This window comes from Dendrobates tinctorius, unplaced genomic scaffold (genome assembly GCF_039654945.1).
Source record: "Dendrobates tinctorius isolate UK_male_01 unplaced genomic scaffold, ASM3965494v1 ptg000157l, whole genome shotgun sequence".
Lineage (NCBI taxonomy): Eukaryota > Metazoa > Chordata > Amphibia > Anura > Dendrobatidae > Dendrobates > Dendrobates tinctorius.
In genome coordinates, this window is record NW_027361824.1 from 8,919,674 (window position 1) to 8,931,293 (window position 11,620).

Here is an 11,620-nt window from a genome sequence, read left to right on the forward strand (position 1 = left end):
GGATAGGATTAGATACACGGCTCAGCAGTCGGTATCACACAGGATAGGATTAGATACACGGCTCAGCAGTCGGTATCACACAGGATAGGATTAGATACACGGCTCAGCAGTCGGTATCACACAGGATAGGATTAGATACATGGCTCAGCAGTCAGTGTCACACAGGATAGGATTAGATACACGGCTCAGCAGTCCGTATCACACAGGATGGGATTAGATACACGGCTCAGCAGTCAGTATCACACAGGAGAGGATTAGATACTCGGCTCAGCAGTCAGTATCACACAGGATGGGATTAGATACACGGCTCAGCAGTCAGTATCACACAGGATAGGATTAGATACACGGCTCAGCAGTCGGTATCACACAGGATAGGATTAGATACACGGCTCAGCAGTCGGTATCACACAGGATAGGATTAGATACACGGCTCAGCAGTCGGTATCACACAGGATAGGATTAGATACATGGCTCAGCAGTCAGTATCACACAGGATCGGATTAGATACATGGCTCAGCAGTCCGTATCACACAGGATGGGATTAGATACACGGCTCAGCAGTCAGTATCACACAGGAGAGGATTAGATACTCGGCTCAGCAGTCAGTATTACACAGGAAAGGATTAGATACACGGCTCAGCAGTCAGTATCACACGGGAGGATTAGATACAGTGGCAGAGTATCCCATCAGTTGCAGGTCAGGATGTCGGTGCTGACAGTGATGTGCAGGGAGTTTCCATCTTGCAGACATGTGCAGGCATGTACCAGCTGTATGTACAGGACCAGGAGAAGTCTGGCAGCTCAGTACCTGGCCGGACCTCAGTGCGGACACTCGGCCATGGCTCCGCTGCAGGTATGTCCATTATATTATATTACTTCTCATCTGTTATCATTATGGCCGGACGATGTACAAGAGACAACGAGGCTGAAGTTGGTTTCTTATTCGTCAGATTCTATTCAGCAATTTTTTCTTTTCTGTTTTTTATAAGTTTAACAACAAAAAATAATCATCACAATAATCACACACAATGCAGCGAGGAGCCGGATGGGAATGTTCCGAACAACAGCGACAAAAACTATAAAACTGGCACAAAAATGGGCATCAATGAAAGGGTTAAATGACTTTAGGCCTCTGATCTCCCAATAAGAATAAACATACAGATGTGTATGCTTAGTGTGAGATCAGGGGCCAAAGTCATTTAACCCCGTAAAAACATCAGTTACTTATTCAAATCTGTAAACACTGTCTGTTTACCCAATTTGATGCCAATTCTGGTGCCTAGAACCCATTTGGGCCAGGATGGAGGGTCCTGGGTTTGATGTGGGGCTCCCTGTTCTATATGTCTGCAGTGTGAGATCAGTGGCCCAAAGTCATTTAACCCTTTCATTAAAGGCCCCGTCTCACTAAGCGATCTCGGTAGCGAGATCACTGCTGAGTCACAACTTTTGTGAGGTAACAGCGATCTCACCAGCGAGATTGCTGTGTGTGACAGCGATCAGCGAGCGGCCCCCCTGCCGGTATCACTGATCGCTGCAAGAACCCTCTGGACATATTTTTCGTCGCTGGTCTCCCGCTGGCCAGCACGCATCGCTGTGTGTGACAGGCAGGAGACCAGCGATCAGGTGTAAAAAATAATAAAAAAAATAAAAAATATAGTTATTCTCACCTTCCGACGTCCCGTTCATCCATCCCGCCTCTCTCCACGCTCCGGTCCCAGTGATCCTTTGCACGAATGACCGCGAGACTTTGTTATTCCTCGAGACCGTGACATCTCGCGGTCATTCGTGCAAAGGATCACTGGGACCGGAGCGTGGAGAGAGGCAGGATGGCTGAACGGGACGTCGGAAGGTGAGAATAACTATATTTTTTATTTTGATTCTATTTTTTACAGGATGGCCAGCGATGCCGGGCGCTCGGCATCGCTGTGCTGATCGCTGGTGAAGCTGCCTGTGTGACAGCTCACCAGCGATCACATAGCGACTTACTAGCGATCCTGACACCTTGATATCGGTGTCGGGATCGCTGGTATGTCGCTTACTGTGACGGGGCCTTAACCCATTGTGTCGCTGTTGTTCGGAGCATTCCCATCAGGCTCCTCGCTGCATTGTGTGTGATTATTGTGATGATTATTGTTTGTTGTTAACCCTTTAAAAAGCAGCAAAGATAAAATTACGGAATAAGGAACTGACAAACAAGAAACCAACTTCAGCCTCGTCAAGTGCCAGCACTGATACTGGAGAATGGTCACACACTGATCTAGGGGGGCTGCAGCAGGCGGGATCAGCTCCTCACACGCCACCATTAACCCCTTATGGACAAAATCATTTGTTTGCTTTTGCTCTTTCCTTTCTTCCATGACTCTTATCTCTCCGTCCCCGTCACGGTGTGAGGAATTGTAGTTTGCTGGGTGAGTTGTAATTTCGCACGACGTCGTTCCCTTTACCACATAATGTACTGAAAATCGGGGGGAAAAATTTACATAGGAGAAAAATTCACAATTTCTCCATTGTTTTTTTAGTGACTTGTTATTGCAGCGTTCCTTCTGTGGTAAAAATGACCCGACAGTACGATTCCCCAGGTCGGAGGGATGACGGCGGGGCCACACGTGGAACGGTTTTCATTGTTTTATTGGCAGCCTTGAAATTGTTCCAAAATAATGAAGTATTTCTCCCAGAATATTATTACTGCAGTCACCGATGTTTTCTTATGGCCTCTTAGTTGACGTAAGCGGGAACTGAGACCGTTCAGTCACAACTTTAGCCAGAATGTTTCTATTTTTGGCAGATTTTACAAAAATAGCAGAGAAAAAAAAAAGGTTCACGTAATACAGTCATATCTGAATATTTACTGCCATTGTCAGGAATTTCAGCAAAAAAACACAGCGGCCTGCCAGTTTTACAAAAAGTAGCCCTCAGCTACCAACATGGCCTTAGTTACTCTTAGCAACCAGAGCTCAGCTTTCATTTTACCAGAGCAGCCAACCAGGGCTCAGCTTTCATTTTACCAGAGCAGCCAACCAGGGCTCAGCTTTCATTTTACCAGAGCAGCCAACCAGAGCTCAGCTTTCATTTTACCAGAGCAGCCAACCAGGGCTCAGCTTTCATTTTACCAGAGCAGCCAACCAGGGCTCAGCTTTCATTTTACCAGAGCAGCCAACCAGGGCTCAGCTTTCATTTTACCAGAGCAGCCAACCAGGGCTCAGCTTTCATTTTACCAGAGCAGCCAACCAGGGCTCAGCTTTCATTTTACAAGAGCACTCAACCAGGGCTCAGCTTTCATTTTACTAGAGCAGCCAACCAGGGCTCAGCTTTCATTTTACCAGAGCACTACAGCCAACCAGGGATCATATTTCATTTTTCAAACTGCTCTGGTGCAATGAAAGCTGTAGTCTGATTTGTTGCTGCAAAACGGTTTTTCATAAACCTACTGGAGCAACATGGAAAATGAATGCTGAGCTCTGATTGGCTGTACATGTACCTCAGTACAAATATGACATATCTGCCCCCCTCTACATGCGGTAGTATTTTGCAATATTATACACCACGAAATATCGCTAATTTGTTCAGACCAATAACTTCTAAAATTACTTAGAGACAATAGAACTACACGTCCCAGCATGCAGTACGGGCGCAGCTCGAATCACGTGACCACTGCCAGCCATTCCGATGATAGGGGGTGGGGTTAAGATGTCCAATTCAGCTTTCCGTAGTAGTCAGCCTGCGTCACGGCCTCGTACACGCCCGCTCACGTGATGAGGGCGCTGTGTGGCCGCTCGGTGACGTCACTCGCGGTCAAAATCGAACACAAAATAGTAATAATGACGTCAGGTGTGGCCGAGCGGATGTCCGGCGGTGAGTGACGTCAGGCGCGGGGTGGGCGGATATCCGGTAATGGCTCCGTGGCTGGAGATGTGATCCCCGCTCGGCATGTCCCGGAGTGCAATAGCCCAGGTACCGGATCACATCCGCCGATCACAGCGACCTCTCGGACGGTAACGTGACGGCCGGTCCCGCCCACAAGACACCGTGACGTAACGAGACACGTGTGACGCCACGAGAGGCATGGACGTGACGTAGCAGCCGAAATACAAGGCGGCCCGAGTACCGGCAGTGTGTGAGGAGACGGCCCGAACCCTACAGGGACCGACCCTGCGACATGTAGTGGGACTGTGACCGGACCCCCAGCGCCTGCCCCCCCGAACACCACACAACCGGACCCCCAGCGCCTGCCCCCCCCGAACACCACACGACCGGACCCCCAGCGCCTGCCCCCCCGAACACCACACGACCGGACCCCCAGCGCCTGCCCCCCCCCGAACACCACACGACCGGACCCCCAGCGCCTGCCCCCCCCCGAACACCACACGACCGGACCCCCAGCGCCTGCCCCCCCCCCGAACACCACACGACCGGACCCCCAGCGCCTGCCCCCCCGAACACCACACGACCGGACCCCCAGCGCCTGCCCCCCCGAACACCACACGACCGGACCCCCAGCGCCTGCCCCCCCCCCGAACACCACACGACCGGACCCCCAGCGCCTGCCCCCCCCGAACACCACACGACCGGACCACCAGCGCCTGCCCCCCCGAACACCACACGACCGGACCCCCAGCGCCTGGCCCCCCCCCGAACACCACACGACCGGACCCCCAGCGCCTGTCCCCCCCCCCGAACACCACACGACCGGACCCCCAGCGCCTGCCCCCCCCCCCCCGAACACCACACGACCGGACCCCCAGCGCCTGCCCCCCCGAACACCACACGACCGGACCCCCAGCACCTGCCCCCCCGAACACCACACGACCGGACCCCCAGCACCCTGTCCCCGGACACCACACGACCGGACCCCCAGCACCCTGTCCCCGGACACCACACGACCGGACCCCCAGCACCTGCCCTTCCGAACACCACACGACCGGACCCCAGCACCCTGTCCCCGGACACCACACAACCGGACCCCCAGCACCTGCCCCCCCGAACACCACACGACCGGACCCCCAGCGCCTGCCCCCCCCGAACACCACACGACCGGACCCCCAGCGCCTGCCCCCCCCCCCCGAACACCACACGACCGGACCCCCAGCACCCTGTCCCCGGACACCACACGACCGGACCCCCAGCGCCTGCCCCCCCCGGACACCACACGACCGGACCCCCAGCGCCTGCCCCCCCGAACACCACACGACCGGACCCCCAGCGCCTGCCCCCCCGAACACCACACGACCGGACCCCCAGCGCCTGCCCCCCCAAACACCACACGACCGGACCCCCAGCGCCTGCCCCCCCAAACACCACACGACCGGACCCCCAGCACCTGCCCCCCCCGAACACCACACGACCGGACCCCCAGCGCCTGCCCCCCCGAACACCACACGACCGGACCCCCAGCGCCTGCCCCCCCGAACACCACACGACCGGACCCCCAGCGCCTGCCCCCCCGAACACCACACGACCGGACCCCCAGCGCCTGCCCCCCCGAACACCACACGACCGGACCCCCAGCACCCTGTCCCTGGACACCACACTACCGGACCCCCAGCGCCTGCCCACCCCCCCGAACACCACACGACCGGACCCCCAGCACCCTGTCCCCCCGAACACCATACAACCGGACCCCCAGCGCCTGCCCCCCCCGAACACCACACGACCGGACCCCCAGCACCCTGTCCCCGGACACCACACGACCGGACCCCCAGCGCCTGCCCCCCCCCCCCCCCCCGAACACCACACGACCGGACCCCCAGCACCTGCCCTTCCGAACACCACACGACCGGACCCCAGCGCCTGCCCACCCCCCGGACACTACACGACCGGACCCCCAGCACCCTGTCCCCGGACACTACACGACCGGACCCCAGCACCCTGTCCCCGGACACTACACGACCGGACCCCAGCACCCTGTCCCCGGACACTACACGACCGGACCCCCAGCGCCTGCCCCCCCCGAACACCACACGACCGGACCCCAGCACTCTGTCCCCGGACACCACACGACCGGACCCCAGCGTCTGCCCACCCCCCCCCGAACACCACACGACCAGACCCCAGCGCCCTGCCCCTGGACACCACATTACCAGTACCCAGCGCCCTGCCCCCCCCCCCGGACACCATACGAACGGACCACAGCGCCCTGCCCCCCCGAACACCACACGACCAGACCCCAGCGCCCTGCCCCCCCCCCCGGACACCACACGACCGGACCCCAGCGCCCTGCCCCGGACACCACACGACCGGACACCACACGACCGGACCCCAGCGCCCTGCCCCCGGACACCACACGACCGGACCCCAGCGCCCTGCCCCCGGACACCACACGACCGGACCCCAGCGCCCTGCCCCCGGACACCACACGACCGGACCCCAGCGCCCTGCCCCCGGACACCACACGACCGGACCCCAGCGCCCTGCCCCCGGACACCACACGACCGGACCCCAGCGCCCTGCCCCCGGACACCACACGACCGGACCCCAGCGCCCTGCCCCCGGACACCACACGACCGGACCCCAGCGCCCTGCCCCCCCCCCCCGAACACCACACGACTGGACCCCAGCGCTCTGCCCCCGGACACCCCACGACCGGACCCCAGCGCCCTGCCCCCCCCGGACACCCCACGACCGGACCCCAGCGCCCTGCCCCCCCCCGGACACCCCACGACCGGACCCCAGCGCCCTGCCCCCCCCCCGGACACCCCACGACCGGACCCCAGCGCCCCGCCCCCGGACAATTCACGACCGGACCCCAGCGCCCTGTCCCCCGACACCACGACCGGACCCTGCCCCCAGACCCTAGGAGACATACCCTCAGATGTTGCACAACTGCTCCCCCAATGACCTGCTCCGGACGCTGAGACCTATCCTCAAACGTCACTCAACTGGACCCCACACGACCAACTATGGTCCCATAATGACATGCCCCCGAGACCCACCTTCGGACCCCCGACAACCTGTTCCCCTGGAACCTATCTCGCACAACCCCCTTCCCCACCACAGCCTATACTTCGGACCCTCCCACCAGGTCTGTGGAGTCGGTAAGACAATCCTCCGAGCAGAACCCCAATCCCACAGCCCTGGTTATTACTGACGTGGACATAAAGTGCAGCTGATTCATCTCCACTAACAGCTGAGATCGGGAACAGAACAGACATTTATAGGACATTTCAGAACTTTCCCAAATTATCATGGAAACATTTCACATCACATCCCGCTTTGTATTACTGCACCCAATGTATATACGTTAGGAGTCGGAGTCGCTCCATTTTATTCCGACACCGACTCCACAGCCCTGCCCCACCCCTTGAATTATCCCCCAGAACATCCCCACAACCTGCCCCCTGGGCTCCCCCGCAACCTGCCCCTTGGAACCTCACCTGTGTCCCACACTTCCCCACAAACTGTCCCCCAGACCTCCCCCCCAGCCTATAGTTTGGAGAGCCCCTTGCCAACTATCATCACAGTTTCCCGGTAACAAACCCCAGACCACTCAACACCTACCCCCAGACCCTCCACCTACCACTGTGACTCCCTACGATCTACCCCCGAGATCCTCCCATGTCTTTCCCCCGGACTCCCATTTCCTTACCCGACCTGTCCCTGAACTCCCCATATTTCTTCTATTAACTTGGACTCCCCATATCTCTTCCATTGTTTTCTCGGACTCCCTATCCTTTCCCGGCCAATCCCCAGACTCCTCATTCCTCCTCCATTCCTTTTCCCAACTCCACATTTCTCTCCCGGCCTGCCCCCACATTCCCTGTTCCTCCTCCTTTCCTCCCTTACCTGCCCCTGCGCTCTCTGTTCCTCCCCTCCTACCCCCAGACCTCCCCGTTCCTCCTCCATTCCTCCCTCGTGACTCCCTGGCCGGCGCCTAATTCCCCGTTGTTCCTTTCCTCCCTGTTCCTCTCCTGCCTGCCCCCAGACCTCCCCGTTCCTCCTCCGTTCCTCTCCTGCCTGCTCCCGCACTCCCCGTTCCTCCCCTCCTGCTAAATCATTCCACGTTCCTCCCCTGCCTGCTCCCACACTCCCCGTTCCTCCTCCGTTCCTCCCCTGCCTGCCCCCAGACCTCCCCGTTCCTCCCCTGCCTGCTCTCGCACTCCCCTTTCCTCCTCCGTTCCTCCCCTGCCTGCTCCCGCACTCCCCGTTCCCCCCCCCCCTGCCTGCTCCCGCACTCCACGTTCCCCCCCCTGCCTGCTCCCGCACTCCACGTTCCCCCCCCCTGCCTGCTCCCGCACTCCCCGTTCCCCCCCCTGCCTGCTCCCGCACTCCCCGTTCCCCCCCCTGCCTGCTCCCGCACTCCCCGTTCCCCCCCCCCTGCCTGCTCCCGCACTCCCCGTTCCCCCCCCTGCCTGCTCCCGCACTCCCCGTTCCCCCCCCTGCCTGCTCCCGCACTCCCCGTTCCCCCCCCTGCCTGCTCCCGCACTCCCCGTTCCCCCCCTGCCTGCTCCCGCACTCCCCGTTCCCCCCCCTGCATGCTCCCGCACTTCCCGTCCCCCCCTGCCTGCTCCCGCACTCCCCGTCCCTCCCCTGCCTGCTCCCGCACTCCCCGTCCCTCCCCTGCCTGCTCCCGCACTCCCCGTGCCCCCCCTGCCTGCTCCCGCACTCCCCGTGCCCCCCCTGCCTGCTCCCGCACTCCCCGTGCCCCCCCTGCCTGCTCCCGCACTCCCCGTGCCCCCCCTGCCTGCTCCCGCACTCCCCGTGCCCCCCCTGCCTGCTCCCGCACTCCCCGTGCCCCCCCTGCCTGCTCCCGCACTCCCCGTGCCCCCCCTGCCTGCTCCCGCACTCCCCGTGCCCCCCCTGCCTGCTCCCGCACTCCCCGTGCCCCCCCTGCCTGCTCCCGCACTCCCCGTGCCCCCCCTGCCTGCTCCCGCACTCCCCGTGCCCCCCCTGCCTGCTCCCGCACTCCCCGTGCCCCCCCTGCCTGCTCCCGCACTCCCCGTGCCCCCCCTGCCTGCTCTCGCACTCCCCGTGCCCCCCCTGCCTGCTCTCGCACTCCCCGTTCCTCCCCTGCCTGCCCCCAGACCTCCCCGTTCCTCCCGTCTGCTCCCGCACTCCCCTTTCTTCCTCCGTTCCTCCCCTGCCTGCTCTGGCACTCCCCTTTCCTCCTCCGTTCCTCCCCTGCCTGCTCCCGCACTGATCGTTCCTCCCCTGCCTGCTCCCACACTCCCTGTTCCTCCTTCGTTCCTCCCCTGCCTGCTCCCGCACTCCCCGTTCCTCTCCTGCCTGCTCCCGCACTCCCCGTTCCTCTCCTGCCTGCTCCCGCACTCCCCGTTCCTCTCCTGCCTGCTCCCGCACTCCCCGTTCCTCTCCTGCCTGCTCCCGCACTCCCCGTTCCTCTCCTGCCTGCTCCCGCACTCCCCGTTCCTCTCCTGCCTGCTCCCGCACTCCCCGTTCCTCTCCTGCCTGCTCCCGCACTCCCCGTTCCTCTCCTGCCTGCTCCCGCACTCCCCGTTCCTCTCCTGCCTGCTCCCGCACTCCCCGTTCCTCTCCTGCCTGCTCCCGCACTCCCCGTTCCTCTCCTGCCTGCTCCCGCACTCCCCGTTCCTCTCCTGCCTGCTCCCGCACTCCCCGTTCCTCCCCCCAGACTCCCCGACCACTTCTCCCCGAGGATTGGAGTATGACCTTCTTCTTGTGTTCTCAGGGTCATGGAACCCTGGAGGATGTGGCCGATGGAGGACGAGAAATGGAAGACAAGGTGGCATTCAGGCCGTGTCACGGGGCGGTACGTGTCGTGTTGAGTATGCGGCTCGTGTTTCCATGGTTACAGCCGCGTTGCCCCACACAGGACACTTATCTTATTTGTTTTTTGTTTCCCAGCAGCCTCAGCCGCTCTCGGACTCTGAGAACGAGGAGCCTTTCACCAGGAGGACCCTGCACAGATCGGCTTTCGTCTCCAAGAACAACCCTGGCGCTCCCGCCTCGCTGTCATGGTAACGCACAGCTGCAATGTCGTGTCTGTGTATCGCTCCGATAATCCAGAGTGCGTCCGTGGACATTGGATTATCAGGCGGAAGCTTCTCCTCTGATGGATGTGGCAGCCTCTGTATTCTGGGTCATAAGTGATCGGAGTTGGATTATTGGAATTATACTTCACATAATACAGAATAAAGTTGTCACGATATAACGGGGGTCTTGCGTGCTGCAGTTAAGTTTGTGCCCCCCCTGACTCTCACATTGCACTTACCATCCCTCTGTTTCCCAGGAGCCTTCAGTCCAAACTGGAGCGCAGCCAGAGCTGCAGTGACCATGTGACTGAGAGCCTCCCCGCATCGGGCCGCAGAAGAGCCCCCCAACTGCAGAAAGCCAAGGTAACGCCTGACCATCCACTACTCCACTCACATCCAGCCGTTGTGGGGGGATCTGTGGAGGACGCGCCGTTGTGGGGGATGGGGATGTATCCTTTTTTTCACAGTGTTTCTTTTCTCCAGGTCGCCCCGGTGGTCGGCAGCCTCGGGGTCTTCGCTGGCGTCCTCCTCTCCACTGAGAACAGCCGCTCCTTCTCGGCGCCGGTCCTGACGTCTGAGAAACGTCTGACCATTAACTCCTTTAACTCTTTCACGCCTCTGCACAAGCCCGAGAGATCAATCAGCCCCGAGAGCAACGACAGCATTTCTGAGGAGCTGAACCACTTCAAGCCCATCGTCTGCTCGCCTTGCACTCCACCCAAAAAGCTCCCGGATGGGCGAGTTCTGAGCCCCGTCATCATCAAATCCACACCGAGGAACTTAAGGAGGAACTTGCAGAAGCCCACCTCCTACGAGGCCAGCCCCGTCATCCTGAAGAAATGGGAGCAGGTATTCCAGGACCGACAGATGAAGAAGACTCTCTCCAAAGGGACCCTGACAACCCCGGCTGACCAGGGTGGACTGACAACCGTTGCCAAGGAGGCTAAACTTGTGGACCTAGAACTTTTACCCTCCTCCAGTAGGGAGGAGACCCTGGTTACATGTAGTGATGGGCGCTCCAGGCCCCTTCCCTGTAGCGGGTGCCCCCAGAGTAAAGGACCTCACTCTGAACTCGTCACCGTTAAAGACTATGTAGATGGCAGCGCTAACTCGTACCCAGGTGCAAGGACGCGGTTGGCTACCCGACTGACCTCCAACAAAAAGACTTGCTTGGTAGCCAAACCCATAAAGCGGGCACACAAGAAAAAGAACTCCCAGCCAATGGGGTTACCGAATGGTGCCAGCTTTACCACTGCCGAAAACATCAGCCCGGGGTACCCCCAACGCCGGGGCCAAAAGAGACGCTGCAAAACCAAACACCTTGAAAAGAACGGCGCCATCAAGAGGCTCAGGGTCACCTGCCGGGCAGGGGGACAGGTAGGCTTTGAGCGTCTCTGGCGGGAGACGGAAAAGAAGTTGCGCCAAGAGGAGGAGGACAGAAAACTGGCGTTGAAGCTGCAGCAGGTGTTCGACAAAGAGCGACGGATGGTGAACCGGTGTAAGGGCAGCAGAGACGAGTACCCGCTGCGGTCCAAGAGCGCCGCCGGCACCAGCTAGAGCCGCCATCTTTTCTATATTGACTCAGAGTTTTCTTTAATTTTCTATAAGTGGACTATTGTACTGAAGACGTGGGACCCCGAAGATCGAGGACTCTCCCAATAAATACAAATCTGATCTAA

General features: G+C 59.9%; 1 protein-coding gene across 8 annotated transcripts; it reads left to right on the top strand.

The window, feature by feature from the left end:
- Positions 1-688: 688 nt before the first annotated feature.
- Positions 689-11,620, top strand: RNF169 (ring finger protein 169). Of its 8 annotated transcripts, none has more exons than XM_073548515.1 (5): positions 689-853; positions 9,638-9,718; positions 9,814-9,926; positions 10,199-10,304; positions 10,425-11,620. In XM_073548515.1, the coding sequence occupies exons 1-5, from the start codon at positions 704-706 to the stop codon at positions 11,496-11,498; spliced, it is 1,524 nt and encodes a 507-aa protein (XP_073404616.1). In that variant the 5' UTR covers positions 689-703; the 3' UTR covers positions 11,499-11,620. The 8 variants fall into 8 exon arrangements, with proteins under 8 accessions (XP_073404616.1, XP_073404617.1, XP_073404618.1 ...); XM_073548516.1 differs by having other exon boundaries at positions 9,817-9,926; XM_073548517.1 differs by lacking the exon at positions 689-853 and adding an exon at positions 3,734-3,951.